General features: G+C 46.4%; 1 protein-coding gene across 5 annotated transcripts in view; it reads right to left on the bottom strand.

Annotated features, from left to right (window-relative positions):
- Positions 1-19,886, bottom strand: part of LOC123759027 (cGMP-inhibited 3',5'-cyclic phosphodiesterase 3B) — a 156,713-nt gene that overhangs the window by 18,436 nt on the left and 118,391 nt on the right. Inside the window, exons 2-5 of one of the 5 annotated variants that reach the window (XM_045743761.2) lie at positions 16,658-16,933; positions 10,489-10,633; positions 8,717-8,893; positions 959-1,677 (exon numbers count right to left, since the gene is read on the bottom strand). In XM_045743761.2, coding sequence (XP_045599717.2) covers positions 959-1,677; positions 8,717-8,893; positions 10,489-10,633; positions 16,658-16,933 — 1,317 coding nt within the window. Of the gene's footprint in view, positions 1-958; positions 1,681-8,716; positions 8,894-10,488; positions 10,634-16,657; positions 16,934-19,886 lie in introns of those variants that run through there. The other 4 variants (XM_045743763.2, XM_045743764.2, XM_045743762.2 and 1 more) reach the window with 4 other exon arrangements.

The raw sequence follows: 19,886 nt of genomic DNA, 5'->3' as shown, positions 1-19,886 counted from the left end.
CGTGTATTGACCGGGTTGTGGCTGTATGAATGGTCATCACTAAACATGGTGTCTGTATGAATGATCATCAATATACACTGTATCCATATGAATGTTCTTCAATATACAGAGTGTCCGTATGAATCCTTTTTCGAAACAGCAATATTTACACACAAATGTAACTTGAGAGAGATAAGATGACAGTCTGAAAGAAGCGCTAAGCCAGTTCGATTATAAACACTACTTGGAAGGCATAAGATGGACACGGAGCTGGGATATGATGGGAAGGGATGGTACCCAACCCGTTGGATCACTTGAGGATCGAACGCCGACTTGCAAGAAGCGAGGCCGCCCCTTTACCGACCAGTCCAAGTGGTTTTCAGCCACAATTAAATGGCTGGAAACATATAACCCAACCCACACATTAGAATGAAAGGGTTTCGGTTCGTTCTGGACCTCCTTATCAAGTCCTGGACTTGATAAAAACTTGATATCAAGTCTAGGACACTTATCAAGTCCTGCACCGAGATCCTGAACTTATCAAGTCATTATGAAGTTGGGTTATTTGTTTCAGCCACGTTATTGTGACTTAAATTCTCTTCAGAGTGTTTCAGGTTGATTTTCTTTAACCTAGAATTGCCACGTCGAAGACGGCCACGTTTATCATCTGATTTAGCTTCCTTCTTCACCGGTCCAACCTGGAGACCTTCTTAGTTTGGGGTTCTGCTTATTTGCATCTTTGTCAGGAGGCCCGTTAGTTCAGCTCTGTTCCTCACTCTCCAGTCATCTTTGTTGGCTCTTTATGGTTCCCTCACTCCTATTGTGTGTGTGTGTGTGTGTGTGTGTGTGTGTGTGTGTGTGTGTGTGTGTGTGTGTGTGTGTGTGTGTGTGTGTGCTCAACACCATCCATCTGCACACAATGAGGTCATTGTGATAGGGGGTTTCGGGATATGTAACATAAAGTTCGATATATTCTTACCTCGTTCAATGGGACTTGGGTCGTTGGGCTCATTTGTTCTTCGGTCTCCACCTTCTCTTCTTCCTCCTCCTGCTCCTCGACCACAGCATCGGCCACCTCGGCCGCGGCCGCGAGTCTCACTCGGCCAACACCCAGAGCTTCCTCGCTCGTCTCTATCGAGCTGGGCGAATCGGAGCTCTCATAGTCCGAGGTGGCCACTCGTAGTCCGAGTCTTTGTTGCACTACACTGGCATTGGCTGGATGTGAATCGTCATTTCTGATTTCTGTTTGTTTAGAGGACAACGCGTGAGTTTCAGTAGCGTTGACACGCGCACTCTCACTACACTGGCATTCACAGAGTTCAGAGTCCAAATGGTCTTCTTTCTGGTGACAAGGCCCGTCAGAGGTGTCATTCTGCGTCCGGGTGCAGTCGTCAGACAGTACCTCACACACGTGCTGGTTGGGCAGCTTCTGGAGGCGGGTTAAGCGGTCTGAGTACGCCCCTGGCTTATGGTGGGTGTCGTGGAGGCCCCGAGCTACTCGGTCCAAATGGTTGACGTCGTAGTCCCCCAACGGGTGCAGGGAGCACACAGTCTGCCGCTCGCGGACTGCCGACCTCTTTGCTCCGTCCTGGTAGAGGGCGGTGGTGGAGTAGGAGCGGTTCTTGGAGCCAGTGCAGTTGGGATCCAGTCGGGACTCGAGGCAACAGGCGTGCGTCGGACTGCCGCATGGCGTCACATCTGCTGAAGAAAAGAGGAAGGTCAGTAGCTGTTGTCAAGGAAGGCTGACAGTGACCTCACACCTGGAGTATGTCAGTCGTTCAGGAGCAAATTGTCAGTAACTTGATGTGGGGAAATGTGAGACACTTTGACTTCAGAACCTAACCCTTACCCGAGAATGTTTGTGGAAGATCTGCTGGGTCGCCCACATGGGTCGCCCACATGGGTCGACCACATGGATCGACCACATGGATCGACCACATGCTGGAGAGAAGCTGGGGTCACACAAGATATCACAGCTGATATCTTGCTGTGATATCACTGTGTATCCTGCTACTATACTTTAATACGTGACTTCGCTGCGTGTGTGTGTATTATTTGTGCCTGCAGGATCGAGCTGCTTAGCTCTTGGACCCCGCCTTTCTGACCGTTGCTTGTCTGTCCTCTGTCCGTTCCTCTATCATATCTACTACATATATTTCTCTCTAACACACCCACACATCCCAGGATGCATCCCGTAGTATCTACCTAACTCCCAGATACTTTTATTATTGCTAGGTGAACAGGTGCACCAGGTGAGAGAAACTGCCGATTTGTTTCTACCTGGAATCGAACCCGGCCCCATAGGACCACGGCTCCCGAGCGCTGTTCACCCGCCGCAAATATATAGGCCTATACCCTACAGCGAAATGTACTTAAAAGTTGTATTCGCTGTAAAAATATGCGCATTTCTAAAACAAATGAAGAGGGCTACAATCCGGCACCAGTTTTATGGTTCGCCCAGGATTAACCAATGAGCGTGAAGATGCTTCCGTTAGTGACCAATGAGCGTGAAGAGGCTTCCGTTAGTGACCAATGAGCGTGAAGAGGCTTCCGTTAGTGACCAATGAGCGTGAAGATGCCTCCCCCGGTGACCAATGAGCGTGAAGATGCCTCCCCCGGTGACCAATGAGCGTGAAGATGCCTCCCCCGGTGACCAATGAGCGTGAAGATGCCTCCCCCGGTGACCAATGAGCGTGAAGATGCTTCCGTTAGTGACCAATGAGCGTGAAGATGCCTCCCCCGGTGACCAATCAGCTTGAAGATGCTTCCCCCGGTGACCAATGAGCGTGAAGATGCCTCCCCCGGTGACCAATCAGCGCTAGGGAAGCGCGGCAACACCTCAGTTGTACAGTGTTGCCTACTTGCTCTTGAAATTGCCTCATTATAAAAGTTAAGAGCGAGGCTTGATAATGAATATTGGCGTTGAATATTAATTACGACCTCGTACGCAGTAAGATCATCATGCAGGTTAGGTTAGGTTAGGTTGGGTCTCGTCAGCGGCGCTTCATATATTGTGTCTTTGAGTTTCACAGCTGATTATAGAATACAGTGAACCTGGTTGTTGTTGTTGTAGCAAGTGTGTGGTTGTTGTTAGTGATGATGTAGGTGTTGTTCTTGTGGAACTTGCTTGTGAAGTTGTCGAAACTTGCCTCGACAGGTTCAGCTTCAGAAGTTGTTTTTTGTTGGAAATTAAATTTTATTGAGGTTTTTGGCAGTTTTTTCGTATATGTGTGTGTGTTTACTATTTGTGTTTACTGTTTGTGTCTGCAGAATCGAGCTATTAGCTCTTGGTCAAATTAGACAGATTGTCTTTCTAAGCAATCTAGTTCCTTAGTTGTTTCCTCTATTATGTCCAAACTACATATTTCTTTCTAACACACACACACACACACACACACACACACACACACACACACACACACACACACACACACACACACACACACACACACACACACACACACACCCTAACTCTTCTGTCTTCCAGCGAAGTGAGGTTTAATTCCCGTAGTCTCTCCTCGTAGCTCATACCTCTCAGCTCGGGTACTAGTCTGGTGGCAAACCTTTGAACCTTTTCAAGGATAAGACTAAACTGGAAAAGATTCAAAGGTTTGCCACCAGACTAGTACCCGAGCTGAGAGGTATGAGCTACGAGGAGAGACTACGGGAATTAAACCTCACTTCGCTGGAAGACAGAAGAGTTAGGGGGGACATGATCACCACATTCAAGATTCTGAAGGGGATTGATAGGGTAGATAAAGACAGTCTATTTAACACAAGGGGAACACGCACAAGGGGACACAGGTGGAAACTGAGTGCCCAAATGAGCCACAGAGATATTAGAAAGAACTTTTTTAGTGTCAGAGTGGTTGACAAATGGAATGCATTAGGGGGTGATGTGGTGGAGGCTGACTCCATACACAGTTTCAAGTGTAGATATGACAGAGCCCGATAGGCTCAGGAATCTGTACACCTGTTGATTGACGGTTGAGAGGCGGGACCAAAGAGCCAGAGCTCAACCCCCGCAAACACAACTAGGTGAGTACAACTAGGTGAGTACACACACACATACACACACACACACACACACACATCCACAGGAAGCAGCCCCTAGCAGCTGTCTAACTCCCAGGTACCTATTTAATCCCAGATGCACATGTTCACCTAATGCCTTTGGTGAACAGAGGCATCAGGGGTGAAAGAAAATGCTCCTTTGTTCACGCAGCCGCTAGGCCCCTGTGTGTGTGTGTGTGTGTGTGTGTGTGTGTGTGTGTGTGTGTGTGTGTGTGTGTGTGTGTGTGTGTGTGTGTGTACGCGCGCGCAATAATAAAAATAATAACAGACAGAAATATTAAAATAAATAATAATACTAAACATACAAAATATAGCTAATAATCGTGAGAGTAAAAATATTAATTTAAAAATAAATACACATGCACAAATATCGATAATTCAGATATTAAGTTTTTATCTATACCATAACTAACGTTGTTCATACGTCATGGCAGCGTTATGACAAGCTACCACACGCGTACTGAAATACGACGAGGCTTTTAGCGTGTTCACGGATCGTTAGCGTGATGTTGTAGAGATTAGTATGTTGATACAGTGTGTGACGGGTTGACTTGGGGTGAAATTATATGAAGACTTAGTTCATGATTGTGGGCAGACTTAGCTCATGATTGTGGGCAGACTTAGCTCATGATTGTGGGCAGACTTAGCTCATGATTGTGTGCAGACTTAGCTCATGATTGTGGGAAGACTTAGCTCATGATTGTGGGCAGACTTAGCTCATGATTGTGGGAAGACTTAGCTCATGATTGTGGGAAGACTTAGCTCATGATTGTGGGCAGACTTAGCTCATGATTGTGTGCAGACTTAGCTCATGATTGTGGGCAGACTTAGTTCATGATTGTGGGCAGACTTAGCTCATGATTGTGGGCAGATTTAGCTCATGATTGTGGGCAGACTTTGCTCATGATTGTGGGCAGACTTAGTTCATGATTGTGGGCAGACTTAGCTCATGATTGTGGGCAGATTTAGCTCATGATTGTGGGCAGACTTAGCTCATGATTGTGGGCAGACTTAGTTCATGATTGTGGGCAGACTTAGCTCATGATTGTGGGCAGATTTAGCTCATGATTGTGGGCAGACTTTGCTCATGATTGTGGGCAGACTTAGTTCATGATTGTGGGCAGACTTAGCTCATGATTGTGGGCAGATTTAGCTCATGATTGTGGGCAGACTTAGCTCATGATTGTGGGCAGATTTAGCTCATGATTGTGGGCAGACTTAGCTCATGATTGTGGGCAGATTTAGCTCATGATTGTGGGCAGACTTAGCTCATGATTGTGGGCAGATTTAGCTCATGATTGTGGGCAGACTTAGTTCATGATTGTGGGCAGACTTAGCTCATGATTGTGGGCAGATTTAGCTCATGATTGTGGGCAGACTTTGCTCATGATTGTGGGCAGACTTAGTTCATGATTGTGGGCAGACTTAGCTCATGATTGTGGGCAGATTTAGCTCATGATTGTGGGCAGACTTAGCTCATGATTGTGGGCAGACTTAGCTCATGATTGTGTGCAGACTTTGCTCATGATTGTGGGCAGACTTAGCTCATGATTGTGGGCAGACTTAGCTCATGATTGTGGGCAGACTTAGCTCATGATTGTGTGCAGACTTAGCTCATGATTGTGGGAAGACTTAGCTCATGATTGTGGGCAGACTTAGCTCATGATTGTGGGAAGACTTAGCTCATGATTGTGGGAAGACTTAGCTCATGATTGTGGGCAGACTTAGCTCATGATTGTGTGCAGACTTAGCTCATGATTGTGGGCAGACTTAGTTCATGATTGTGGGCAGACTTAGCTCATGATTGTGGGCAGATTTAGCTCATGATTGTGGGCAGACTTTGCTCATGATTGTGGGCAGACTTAGTTCATGATTGTGGGCAGACTTAGCTCATGATTGTGGGCAGATTTAGCTCATGATTGTGGGCAGACTTAGCTCATGATTGTGGGCAGACTTAGTTCATGATTGTGGGCAGACTTAGCTCATGATTGTGGGCAGATTTAGCTCATGATTGTGGGCAGACTTTGCTCATGATTGTGGGCAGACTTAGTTCATGATTGTGGGCAGACTTAGCTCATGATTGTGGGCAGATTTAGCTCATGATTGTGGGCAGACTTAGCTCATGATTGTGGGCAGATTTAGCTCATGATTGTGGGCAGACTTAGCTCATGATTGTGGGCAGATTTAGCTCATGATTGTGGGCAGACTTAGCTCATGATTGTGGGCAGATTTAGCTCATGATTGTGGGCAGACTTAGTTCATGATTGTGGGCAGACTTAGCTCATGATTGTGGGCAGATTTAGCTCATGATTGTGGGCAGACTTTGCTCATGATTGTGGGCAGACTTAGTTCATGATTGTGGGCAGACTTAGCTCATGATTGTGGGCAGATTTAGCTCATGATTGTGGGCAGACTTAGCTCATGATTGTGGGCAGACTTAGCTCATGATTGTGTGCAGACTTTGCTCATGATTGTGGGCAGACTTAGCTCATGATTGTGGGCAGACTTAGCTCATGATTGTGTGCAGACTTAGCTCATGATTGTGGGAAGACTTAGCTCATGATTGTGGGCAGACTTAGCTCATGATTGTGGGAAGACTTAGCTCATGATTGTGGGAAGACTTAGCTCATGATTGTGGGCAGACTTAGCTCATGATTGTGTGCAGACTTAGCTCATGATTGTGGGCAGACTTAGTTCATGATTGTGGGCAGACTTAGCTCATGATTGTGGGCAGATTTAGCTCATGATTGTGGGCAGACTTTGCTCATGATTGTGGGCAGACTTAGTTCATGATTGTGGGCAGACTTAGCTCATGATTGTGGGCAGATTTAGCTCATGATTGTGGGCAGACTTAGCTCATGATTGTGGGCAGACTTAGCTCATGATTGTGTGCAGACTTTGCTCATGATTGTGGGCAGACTTAGCTCATGATTGTGGGCAGACTTAGCTCATGATTGTGTGCAGACTTAGCTCATGATTGTGGGAAGACTTAGCTCATGATTGTGGGCAGACTTAGCTCATGAGTGTGTGCAGACTTAGCTCATGATTGTGTGCAGACTTAGCTCATGATTGTGGGAAGACTTAGCTCATGATTGTGGGAAGACTTAGCTCATGATTGTGGGCAGACTTAGCTCATGATTGTGTGCAGACTTAGCTCATGATTGAGTGCAGACTTATCTCATGACTGAGTACATACTTAGCTCACAATTCAACCCGTCCTCCTAATAACACGTCGCATTTTGACGTACACTCTAAGGCCAAAAAACCGTCATACCAGAAAATAGAAGCGGCTCTGGAAATTGACCTACTCTCCCGTTTTCTGTTTTAGGTTCTCTGGTAAGTTAGGTTAAGGGGGCACTTGAGTACGACAGTTTCTCGACGTTGGGGAACCGTTAGGAGGACGGGCTGTATGATTATGTGTACAATAATTAGATGTTACGAGAATTACACAAAATACAATGAATTTTGTGAATACACAGAATATAATGCTTTTTAAGCGTTATACTACTGAAGAATTGGTATATTAGTAACCCTACAGGAAGGAACGTGGCCAGGATTATTCAAACATTAAAGTGTCCCCTTTTACGAAACCTTTACATCCTTTATCGTGGCTTAATCTGTATTTAACACGTTTGAGAGCTTCGTAACGTAGCAACCTAATGTTATTATTGTTATAGAGAAACTCGTGGTGCTTCGGTGCTCAAAAGCTGCTTGGTAAATGTTAACTAAGCTCTCATGATGGAGGAGAGATGTACGGGTTTCGTTAGTGGGTGCGTCGGTGCTTGAATGATTCCTGACCCCGGGTATGTTAGTGGGGTTATACTACTGAAGAACTGATGTGTTACTAGCATTAGTTATGGCGAGGCGAGTGGTATAGCAGATAGTTCTGATATAACACACACACACACACACACACACACACACACACACACACACACACACACACACACACACACACACACACACACACACACATACACACACATACACACACTGACCAAAGAGCCAGAGCTCAACCCCCGCAAGCACAATTAGGTGAGTACACACACACACACACACACACACACACACACACACACACACACACACACACAACCGCGCTCACGTACACCCCCCCCCCACACACAAACACACACACACACGCACACACACCCACACACACACACACACACACACACACACACACACACACACACACACACACACACACACACACACACACACAACCGCACTCACGTACACCCCCCCACACACAAACACACACACACACGCACACACACCCACACACACACACACACACACACACACACACACACACACACACACACACACACACACACACACACACACACACACACACACACACAACCGCGCTCACGTACACCCCCCCCCACACACAAACACACACACACACACACACACACCCACACACACACACACACACACACACACACACACACACACACACACACACACACACACACACAAAACCGCGCTCACGTACACCCCCCCCCCACACACACACACAAGCGCATACAATAAACTCAAATTCCAGCGTGTGAGAGCCCATCAATCTCCAAAGTGACGGTACAAGCGTTATATGCAGCAGAGCAATTTAGCATTTTGAATTAGATATTAATTAGATTTAGAGAGGCGGACTGACATGTGACGTATTCTTCATCTGGGTCCTCGTCACCCGGCTGCTGCTGCTGCTGCTGTTCCTTCTGCTGTTGCTTTTGCTGCTTCTGCTGCTGCACCATTGGCTTCAACGCTTCTGCAAGTTGGATTAACTTGGCTTCTTTGGATAGGGCCATGGCGGCTTCCTCCTCTTCTCTCTGTTCTTAGTGGGATAACAGGGTAGGTGGCTTACCTGGGTTGATGGTGTGATGGGGAGGGGGTAGAGTGGTGGACAATGGAGTTCAAGGGGGATAGAGTGTAGAGAGTGAGTGACAAATGAAACTGGTGAAAGGTGAAGCAGATAGACAAGATGATAGTTTGGGTAGGGAGAGTGTGGAGGTCAGTAGAGAAAACGGAAGGCCGAGTGCCTGCAGAGGATATAGTCATGTTCACATGAGGATATAGTCATGTGGTGAACACATCACCGTGTTCATGCACGGTGAATAGGCTTGCAACGCGGCGCCAATAGCCTATCTCATCGTGTCTGATTTCTAAAATGTGACACAAACAATAGGCTCCATTTATGGGGAGGATGGGTGTAAGTGTCATAAATCATGTTCTAATGTGTACTTTCTTGAACTGTACTACGGTGGTGTGCTGTGTAATTCTTTCTTCTCTTGAAGGAGAAGGAAGAATTTAAAGTCATAGTTGGGCCTAGGGAGAGATAGGATAAAATTAAGGAACACTGAAGAGTGAAAGAAGGAAAATGGGGGAGAGTGAAAGAAGGAAAGTGAGGGAGAGTAAGAGAGAGTGTAAGGGGGGGAAGATGGCAAGAACCACAGTGGTGCACTTTATAAAAATAATAGAAAAACCAAACTGGAGAAAATAGAAGAGAAAGAGAAAAAAAAGCAGAGTACAGAGGACATGAAAATAAGTAGAAGAAAGAAATGAGAACAGGATTTAGAAAGAGAAGAGAACAAGAGAAAAAATGAGTAAAGAGAGAGAGAAAGAGAGATAAGAGAAGCAGTATCACAAAAATGTTGAGATGATGAAAAAAAAAGACAGAAATAAACAGAAAAATAATTCAGTTGTACTGAATAAAACAAAAATATGATATAAATATAATTAAAATACAACTTCTACTGCTAATAATAATAATTAAGAAAACTTTGGAAATAAACAAGAAAAAAATAAAAACAAACATATAAATATAAATTTGCAGCTATAAATATGATAAAATAAGATATATATATATATATATATATATATATATATATATATATATATATATATATATATATATATATATATATATATGTGTGTGTGTATATCACGAAAATAAACACGTGATTAAGAATGTGACAATGTCAGACCAATTTGGTCTGACATTGTCATATATATATATATATATATATATATATATATATATATATATATATATATATATATATATATATATATCTTAAATAGTCCCCATAAATCAGTTTCTCTGCTATTACCCGGCCAGGATTCGAACCTGTATAGCCAGCTAGGGCTGTCCCCACGGCATACACAGCTCTGAAACCAATTGTCCATCTCTGGCGCAGTGGTCACAATACCAGTGCTCCTGATGGGAAGACCCCCCTGGTGGCCTGGGTTCGAATCCCCTGAGCGATCATAGTCTGTGATATACATGTGCTTTGGGACCACCCAAGGTTTGTTTACATATACATACAAAGAAAACGACAACATATATATTCAAAGAAAACGACACTAATGCTAACAAGAAGGTAGACTAAAGAAACCCCAAGACACACTGGTGCCAGGAGCACCACTTACCGACGACGGCCCTGAAGGAGGAGGCCCTCTTCCTGCAGGGGGTCGGCTCCAGGGTGGGCATGCCGGTGGCGCTGGTGGTGGTGGTCCAGGTGGAGGTACTCATGCGTCGCAGTAAGGAGGGCGCCACGCTCCGGCGTCCGCTACGCTGAAGAAGGAACACCACCAAGTTACAAGGCGTATACCAACATATTCGAACAATATACGTGATAATAATAAACAAATTCACAAGGGCCTGGGTTCGAACCTGTCTGTTAAGTGTTCCCAGACGTGCTCTAGTCAACTGAAACAATGGGCAGAGTTTCTTTCACCTTATGCCCCTGTTACCTAGCAGTAAAATAGGTACCTGGGTGTTAGTCAGCTATCACGGGCTGCTTCCTGCGGGTGGAGGCCTGGTCGAGGACCGGGCCGCGGGTACACTAAAGCCCCGAAATCATCTCAAGATAACCTCAAGATAACAATACCGCGACATGGTAAGTGTTAATTAATATTAATAATATTTATAATATTGACCAATTCGTGGCGTTATTAACCTGCTGAGGTCACCCTCACCTGCCTCATTAACCAGCTGAGGTCACCCTCACCTGCCTCATTAACCAGCTGAGGTCACCCTCACCTGCCTCATTAACCAGCTGAGGTCACCCTCACCTGCCTCATTAACCAGCTGAGGTCACCCTCACCTGCCTCATTAACCAGCTGAGGTCACCCTCACCTGCCTCATTAACCAGCTGAGGTCACCCTCACCTGTCTCATTAACCTGCTGAGGTCACCCTTACCTGCCTCATTAACCAGCTGAGGTCACCCCTCACCTGCCTCATTAACCTGCTGAGGTCACCCCTCACCTGTCTCATTAACCTGCTGAGGTCATCCCTCACCTGCCTCATTAACCTGCTGAGGTCATCCCTCACCTGCCTCATTAACCTGCTGAGGTCACCCCTCACCTGTCTCATTAACCTGCTGAGGTCACCCCTCACCTGTCTCATTAACCTGCTGAAGTCATCCCTCACCTGCCTCATTAACCTGCTGAGGTCACCCCTCACCTGTCTCATTAACCTGCTGAGGTCACCCTTATCACCTGCCTCATTAACCTGCTGAGGTCACCCTTATCACCTGCCTCATTAACCTGCTGAGGTCACCCTTATCACCTGCCTCATTAACCTGCTCAGGTCACGGCATCAATATCACTCAGCCATTGACGTCATCGCTCTAACATGTTGGTTAAATTACCTTCTCCATTATGCTGGCCATTTCCCACCTTAACGAGGCCTATTTACTCAATCCTCGCAATAAAAGATGGGTTGTTGGGTCGTTATAGGGGGGTTGGGTCGTTATAGGGGGGTGTTGGGTCGTTATAGGGGGGTGTTGGGTCGTTATAGGGGGGTGTTGGGTTGTTATAGGGGGGTTGGGTTGTTTTAGGGGGGTGTTGGGTCGTTATAGGGGGGTGTTGGGTTGTTATAGGGGGGTTGGGTTGTTTTAGGGGGGTGTTGGGTCGTTATAGGGGGGTTGGGTTGTGTTAGGGGGGTGCTGGGTCGTTATAGGGGGGTGTTGGGTTGTTATAGGGGGGTGTTGGGTTGTTATAGGGGGGTGTTGGGTTGTTATAGGGGGGGGTGTTGGGTTGTTATAGGGGGGGGGGTGTTGGGTTGTTATAGGGGGGTGTTGGGTCGTTATAGGGGGGGGGGGTGTTGGGTCGTTATAGGGGGGGGTGTTGGGTCGTTATAGGGGGGGGGGGTGTTGGGTCGTTATAGGGGGGTGTTGGGTCGTTATAGGGGGGTGTTGGGTTGTTATAGGGGGGTGTTGGGTCGTTATAGGGGGGTGTTGGGTCGTTATAGGGGGGTGTTGCGTCGTTATAGAGGGGTCTTGGGTCGTTATAGAGGGTCTTGGGTCGTTATAGAGGGGTCTTGGGTCGTTATAGGGGGGTCTTGGGTCGTTATAGAGGGTGCTAGGTTATCGTTATACAGACGATGAATGACAATAACGGGGCTGAAGAAATGACGACCAACCCACACACGTCAGAAGACGAGGAGACGACGACGTTTCGGTGCATCCTTGTGGACCATTATCACGTCGATTGTAAACTTTTTTTTGAATCCCCAATCGTCTCTATTTACTTGTAGCCAGGTGATTGGCGGGTCTACACCCCGACAGGTCCTGTTATGTTTACTTCTTCCTCATTGGCTGTTCACCGGCCTTGTTGTTGTTAAAGATTCGCTACCTGGAACAGAAAGTCCCAAGTAGCACGGGCTATGGTGAGCCCGTAGATCACCGTCCTTGAAATGGCAGCAACTGTGCAAGCGTTAGTCAGTTGTGTTATAAAAGTCCCTTGTTCACCCTACAGATTCCCTCGCCAACCTGCTTTCGTCTGAGCGAGGGTTGGGTATATGTAAACTCTTATATCTTCGCTTCTGCCTCATATATAAACTCGTATATCTTCGCTTCTGCCTCATATATAAACTCATATATCTTCGTTTCTGCCTCATATATATAAACTCATACATCTTCGTTTCTGCCTCATATATATAAACTCATATATCTTCGCTTCTGCTTCATATATAAACTCATATATCTTCGCTTCTGCCTCATATATAAACTCATATATCTTCGTTTCTGCCTCATATATATAAACTCATATATCTTCGCTTCTGCCTCATATATAAACTCATATATCTTCACCTGAAAATGCTGACAGGATGAACGAATCGCGTCTCTCAACGTCAGACCATAAAAATGTAAAATCATCTTTGAATTGTAACTTTACATATAATTCATTCTCAGGTGTAGAAGAACATAAGGAATATAGAGTAGATCTGTGCTAGAGTAATGGATCTAACTCTATGTGTCGTGTTCTGTAACACATGTGTGTGTAAGTGACAGAGAAAGGGGGATACATGTCCAGTTAATCTTGTTAAGTTAATAAGTTAATAGTTAATGAGTTAATAGAGACAGAAAGACGGAGATAAAGAGGTAGAAATATGGAGAAAGTGACAGAGAAGGGGAGAGAGAGAGAGAGAGACAGACAGACAGACAGAGAGAGAGAGAGAGAGAGAGAGAGAGAGAGAGACAGACAGACAGACAGACAGAGAGAGAGAGAGAGAGCGTAACAGTTAAAGTCTTACTGACAGGAGTCTGTAATGAGAGGATGCATTGTTGCCTCAGAGGTTGCCATGGTAACCGTAGGGAATGCTTTTAAGTAGAGACAAGTGAGGCTGTAGGGACATAATGGGGGTGTGTAGGTGCATATATAATGGGGGTGTAGGGGGCACAATGGGAGGGTAGGGGTATCATGGGATGGAGAGACACAATGGGAGGGATATAATGGGATGGAGGGATATGGTGGGATCAAGAGATGGAAATAGCTGGGATGGGAGTATTATAGGATGGGATGGGATGGAGGGATCACGATACTACTTCTCTCTCACCCCATCCCAATTCCCCTCCCCCCCCCCATCATCTTCTCTCCCTAATTCCCTCATCTTCTCTACCTAATCCCAATCACTTTTTCTCCCTAATCGCACATCTTTGCTCTCTAATCCCGCTCATCTTCTCTACCTAATCCCCTCGTTTTCGCTCCCTAATCCTCTCAGTTTCGCTATCTAATCACATTATCTTCGCTCCTCAATTCCCTCACCCTTTTACTAATCCATCTTCCCGTCCTCCCTAATCCACCGTCTCCTTCCCCTCCTAATCCATCACCCTTGCTCGCTAATCCATCACCCCTGCTCCCTAATCCACCAGCCCCCTGCCCCCTAATCCACCACCCCATCCTCTAATCCACCACCCCTTGCCCCCTTAATCCACCACTCCCCTGCCTCCTAATCCATCACCTCTGCCCCCCCTAATCCACCACTGCCTGACCTCTAATCCAATCACTCTATATACCCACCCACCCCCCGATCGATCAGCACCTTCCCATTAATCCATCACCTCCGCCTTATCCATCATCCCTGCCTCCTCTAATCCACCACGGATACCCCGGATTCGCTCCAGAAGTTGAAAGAGCTCCGCACATCCCTTCGCCTTGCTCCTCGTGAAGGGCCGGCTGTTGCTCGCAGGGTGGGCGAGGTATGAGACCTTCTTCAGTCAAGATAGGATAAAAAAGATGGAATAGTTGGATAGAGAGAAATGCGAATGTTTATTCGTCAATAAAGCGAAGATAATGATAAAAATGGTCCAGGTTCTAGTGCCACCATCTATCTCTCTCTCTCTCTCTCTCTCTCTCTCTCTCTCTCTCTCTCTCTCTCTCTCTCTCTCTCTCTCTCTCTCTCTCTCTCTCTCTCTCTAACTAAAAGAATAGGGGTGGTTATCTTCAGATCTTGAGGTTATCTTGAGATGATTTCGGGGCTTTAGTGTCCCCGCGGCCCGGTCCTCGACGAGGCCTCCACCCCCAGGAAGCAGCCCATGACAGCTGACGAACACCCAGGTACCTATTTTACTGCTAGGTAACAGAGGCATAGGGTAAGAGAAACTTTGCCCATTGTTTCTCGCCGGCGCCCGGGATTGACCCCGGGACCACAGGATCACAAGTCCAGCGTGTTGTCCGCTCGGCCGACCGGCTCCCTGCCTTTAAGTGGTAGAAGAAAATATCAAAGTGTTCAATGAGGATCCACAAGGTCTTCTCTGAGTACTCTTTATTTTCTTCATCGAGGCTATGGGTCCCTACTCTTGCACCAGAGGTGGTATACCCCTTTTATATTTATATAATTATTATTGTTATAAATATTAACAGCATTTTTATATTTCTATTACTTTCCTGACTTTCCTCCTCAGCTCTCTCTTGCCTATTTATTGCCTGTCCCTACCTCCTCATCACAATCGACTTGAGAATGGTCCAGGACGGACCGAAACGTCGTCGTCCCTTCAATTTCTAGTGTGTGGTCTGGTCAACATACTTCAGCCACGTTATTGTGACTCATCGCCTGCATATTTCTATTATTATTTTTTTTATATATGTTGATAGTTTGGGGTGTTGCAAGTTAGAAAGTAACTTGTCTTCAGTTATATGCAATATTGACAATGTTCTTGAAATATATTAAGTACAATTCTGTCATATTGCGAGATGTTGTTTTAATTGTTATTTTGACAATGCTCTGGTTCTCTAGCAAGTTGGCCAAATCGGCTCCATATTATACTGAGTATTTTGTGCGATAAGAACATTGATTTTTTTTTTCGAGAGTCGCTTGCGAGCCGAGGATGTATATAGGAGGTGTATTTTCACGTGTATATACGCCCCGTGAAGTATATCACATCATACACGATTTCATAAATGGTATATGAAACGTCTTGAAAGTACCACAGTGTATGGCGACCCCTGAAGTGACTATACCCCTTGACTAGAGAGGAAAGATGTCATATTAAAGTAGTGGAAATACAGCATCCACACCCCTGATAAAATTATTACTGAAGGAGGAAGAAGACAGGGACAAAGCGCTAGAATGAATCACGGACGCAGGAAACCAATTGAAAGAAAGGAATAATCTCATCCTTCCCAAGTTACAGCCCCGCTCCTGTGCCAGGTAAGTCCACTACGGGCTCACCATAGCCCGTGCTACTTGCCCCGCTCCTGTGGCAGGTAAGTCCACTACGGGCTCACCATAGTCCGTGCTACTTGCCCCGCTCCTGTGCCAGGTAAGTCCACTACGGGCTCACCATAGTCCGTGCTACTTGCCCCGCTCCTGTGCCAGGTAAGTCCACTACGGGCTCACCATAGCCCGTGCTACTTGCCCCGCTCCTGTGCCAGGTAAGTCCACTACGGGCTCACCATAGCCCGTGCTACTTGCACCGCTCCTGTGGCAGGTAAGTCCACTACGGGCTCACCATAGCCCGTGCTACTTGCCCCGCTCCTGTGGCAGGTAAGTCCACTACGGGCTCACCATAGTCCGTGCTACTTGCCCCGCTCCTGTGGCAGGTAAGTCCACTACGGGCTCACCATAGTCCGTGCTACTTGCCCCGCTCCTGTGCCAGGTAAGTCCACTACGGGCTCACCATAGCCCGTGCTACTTGCCCCGCTCCTGTGGCAGGTAAGTCCACTACGGGCTCACCATAGCCCGTGCTACTTGCCCCGCTCCTGTGGCAGGTAAGTCCACTACGGGCTCACCATAGCCCGTGCTGCCTGGAACTTTTTGTTCCCAGTAGCTGAATCTTAAACAACAACAACAAATCATCCGTCCTTACTCACCCGATGGACCGACGGCCTCTCCCCCGTGTATGGGTTTTCCTCGGTGTCGGAGCCCGAGGCGTAAGCGTCCTGGGAGAGGTGGAAGTAGGGGGTAGGCCGGTGCCCCCTTGGGGAAGGGGCGGCGTGTGAGGGCGGCGCCAGCAGGAGATAGAGAGCCTGGAGCCCCGAGACGACTGTGGGTGGCAGATGGGGGTCTTGTAACATGTCGGCCACCAGCCCGTGGGCCTCCGACAGGAGGGCTCCGTCCACGCTGGTGGGGCCCGCTGCTCCACATGACTGTCAGGAGCAGAGAGAGAGAGAGACGGAGTGAGAGTTAGTGTGCGAAAGGCTGTGTGAGTGTGAGAGGCTGAATGAGAGTGCCAGGGATGGAGGAAGAGAGACAGACAGAGAAATCATCTCTAGAACACATCTATGTAAAGTAATCAAAGCGACCACTCACGGCGGGCGAAAAAGAGTCGTCTGGTATAATTAAACTGATATTTATGTCATGTTACCCAAATCAAAACTCACACTCAAAAATGGGTGATGGAAATAGACGGGAAAAAATAATGATGTTGACTTAGTCGTGAGACTTAGAAGAAGAGAGGCATACAAATTTGTGCCTGCAGGATTGAGCTGTAAAAAGCTCTTGGACTCCGCCTTTCTAAGTGACGGTTCGTCTAGTAGGCCTACATTTTCCTGCAAGACCTCTATGTACCGCTTACCATCTTTCCCCTTGCAGCCACAGACAGTCAAAATCAGACAGACAGACAGAAGAAATACTCAAGTACTACTCCAAAGCATCAGCTAAATCTATGACATCAGCGCAACACAATTATTTCACTAAACACACCAGTCTATACCTAAAAGGAGCAGGCAAATTGACTGCTAAATCAAACTACACAGTTCCGAAACTGTGTTCAGTTGTGCCCGAAACGCTGCGCGTACTGCTGGCTTTACAAGATTGTAAATACTATGATATGTATTCTCTCAAACCCAATGTACCTTCTTGTATATAAATAAATAAATAAATAAAGTTAAGTATTACACCGGGAGACCGTCCAGTTAAGTACTGCAATCACAGTACTCGCTTTCTCCTACTACTTGGGTTGCTACTCAAGGTTCGTCGCGTCTAATTAAGCAGTATATATTTGTTTTCGCTGTGTCTTAGCGAAAGGTTTTATAAACGATACAATATTAGCATATTTTAATGATTAAGCTACCATTTAATATCAGTTGAATTTTATTAAAGTTAAGCGGTACTGAGAAATAACTAGATTATTGAGGATAGAAAAGGCTGCATAGTTACTTTTGTTTCAAAATATAACAAAATTACAAGTTTGGAATGAAATTTAGATATCAATATGTATAGGAGAAAATATCTTATTATTTTTCTGTCTAAGGATGTAGGACAGACGCTCGGGGGTAGCCTCACTCAACTTTGCAGGGGGAATGGTCTGAGGTACGGGGCTGACAAAGACTAATCAGGGTCACCAGAATATAAGAAAGAACAGCGTACTGCCGATCAGATACTAAACCCCACAATGCCAACTATGCCTAAATATGAAACAAAAAATCCTTATAGTAATATGAAAAATTATCAATGATCTCGGAAAAAAAATAACTGACATTTGAACAAATCCACAAGGGCCGTGACGAGGACTCGAACCTACGTCCTAGAGCATCCCAGACGCTGCCTTAATTGACTGAGCTACGACATGGTAAAAATCCACATCGGCTCTTGTGGATTTGTTCATTTGATGCATCACGCAATTGTGATTTCTGTGTGTAACTGACATTTTCTAATCGTGATACTTTGCCCGTAGTAGCATGAAATAAGCTCCCACAGCTTGAAAAGCATTCTAAAGTGCTACCAGTTTCTGAAGGCAAACGGGTCACTATTATTTTTTTTTCCAATATTTCGTACCGATGAGACAATGGGCAGAGTTTCTTCCACCCTATGCCCCTGTTACCTAGCAGTAAAATAGGTACCTGGGTGTTAGTCAGCTGTCACGGGATGCTTCCTGGGGGGTGGAGGCCTGGCCGAGGACCGAGCCGCGGGGACACTAAAGCCCCGAAATCATCTCAAGATAACCTCAAGATAACTAACCGCTATGGGGCTCCTGCTCCAACTGGCAGACCACATGCACGCCAATGGGAAACTATCATATTATTTGTATAGAAGAGAGAGGGGCAGACAGACATATACAGACAGTCAGCCAGACACAGACACAATAAGACAGACTGAATGAGAGACAGATATATATAAGGAAACAGACAACAGACAGACATAGGCCTGCAGAGAGACCGGGCTGAACAGGTCAAGGAGACTGAAAGCCAAACAGAAAAACCGAGACAGACTGAGGAAGCCACAGACAGATAGACAGGCAGAGATAGGGACAAAAGGAAGGAGAAGGGGTAATGTTTGAAAAGAGGGAGGGAGAGAAAGATGGAGAGGGGCGAGAGTGGGAGAGAGGAGAGAGGAGAGAGAGAGAGAGAGAGAGAGAGAGAGAGAGAGAGAGAGAGAGAGAGAGAGAGAGAGAGAGAGAGAGAGAGAGAGAGAGAGAGAGAGAGAGAGAGAGAGAGAGAGGAGAAAGTTGGAGAGGGAGAGAGAGAGGGGAAGGGAGAGAAGGAGGGAAAAGAGTCTCTGCCACAGCCAGTCACCCCTCCCTCACCCTCCTCCCCCCCCCTAGTAAATGCATAACACATACACCCATTATACGACAAAGAGTACTGGGAAGACGGGACACCACGAGCGTAGCTCTCATCCTGTAACTACACTTAGGTAATTACACACACACACACACACACACACACACACACACACACACACACACACACACACACACACACACACACACACACACAGGGGCAGGGCCTCGTAGCCTGGTGGATAGCGCGCAGGATTCGTAATTCTGTGGCGCGGGTTCGATTCCCGCACGAGGCAGAAACAAATGGGCAAAGTTTCTTTCACCCTGAATGCCCCTGTTACCTAGCAGTAAATAGGTACCTGGGAGTTAGTCAGCTGTCACGGGCTGCTTCCTGGGGTGTGTGTGTGTGTGTGGTGTGGAAAAAAAAAAAGTAGTTAGTAAACAGTTGATTGACAGTTGAGAGGCGGGCCGAAAGAGCAAAGCTCAACCCCCGTAAAAACACAACTAGTAAACACACACACACACACACACACACACACACACACACACACACACACACACACACACACACACACACACACACACACACACACACAAAG

The sequence above is a fragment of the Procambarus clarkii genome, chromosome 15 (assembly GCF_040958095.1).
Source record: "Procambarus clarkii isolate CNS0578487 chromosome 15, FALCON_Pclarkii_2.0, whole genome shotgun sequence".
Classification (NCBI taxonomy): domain Eukaryota; kingdom Metazoa; phylum Arthropoda; class Malacostraca; order Decapoda; family Cambaridae; genus Procambarus; species Procambarus clarkii.
This window is presented reverse-complemented; position numbering and strand designations above follow the sequence as displayed.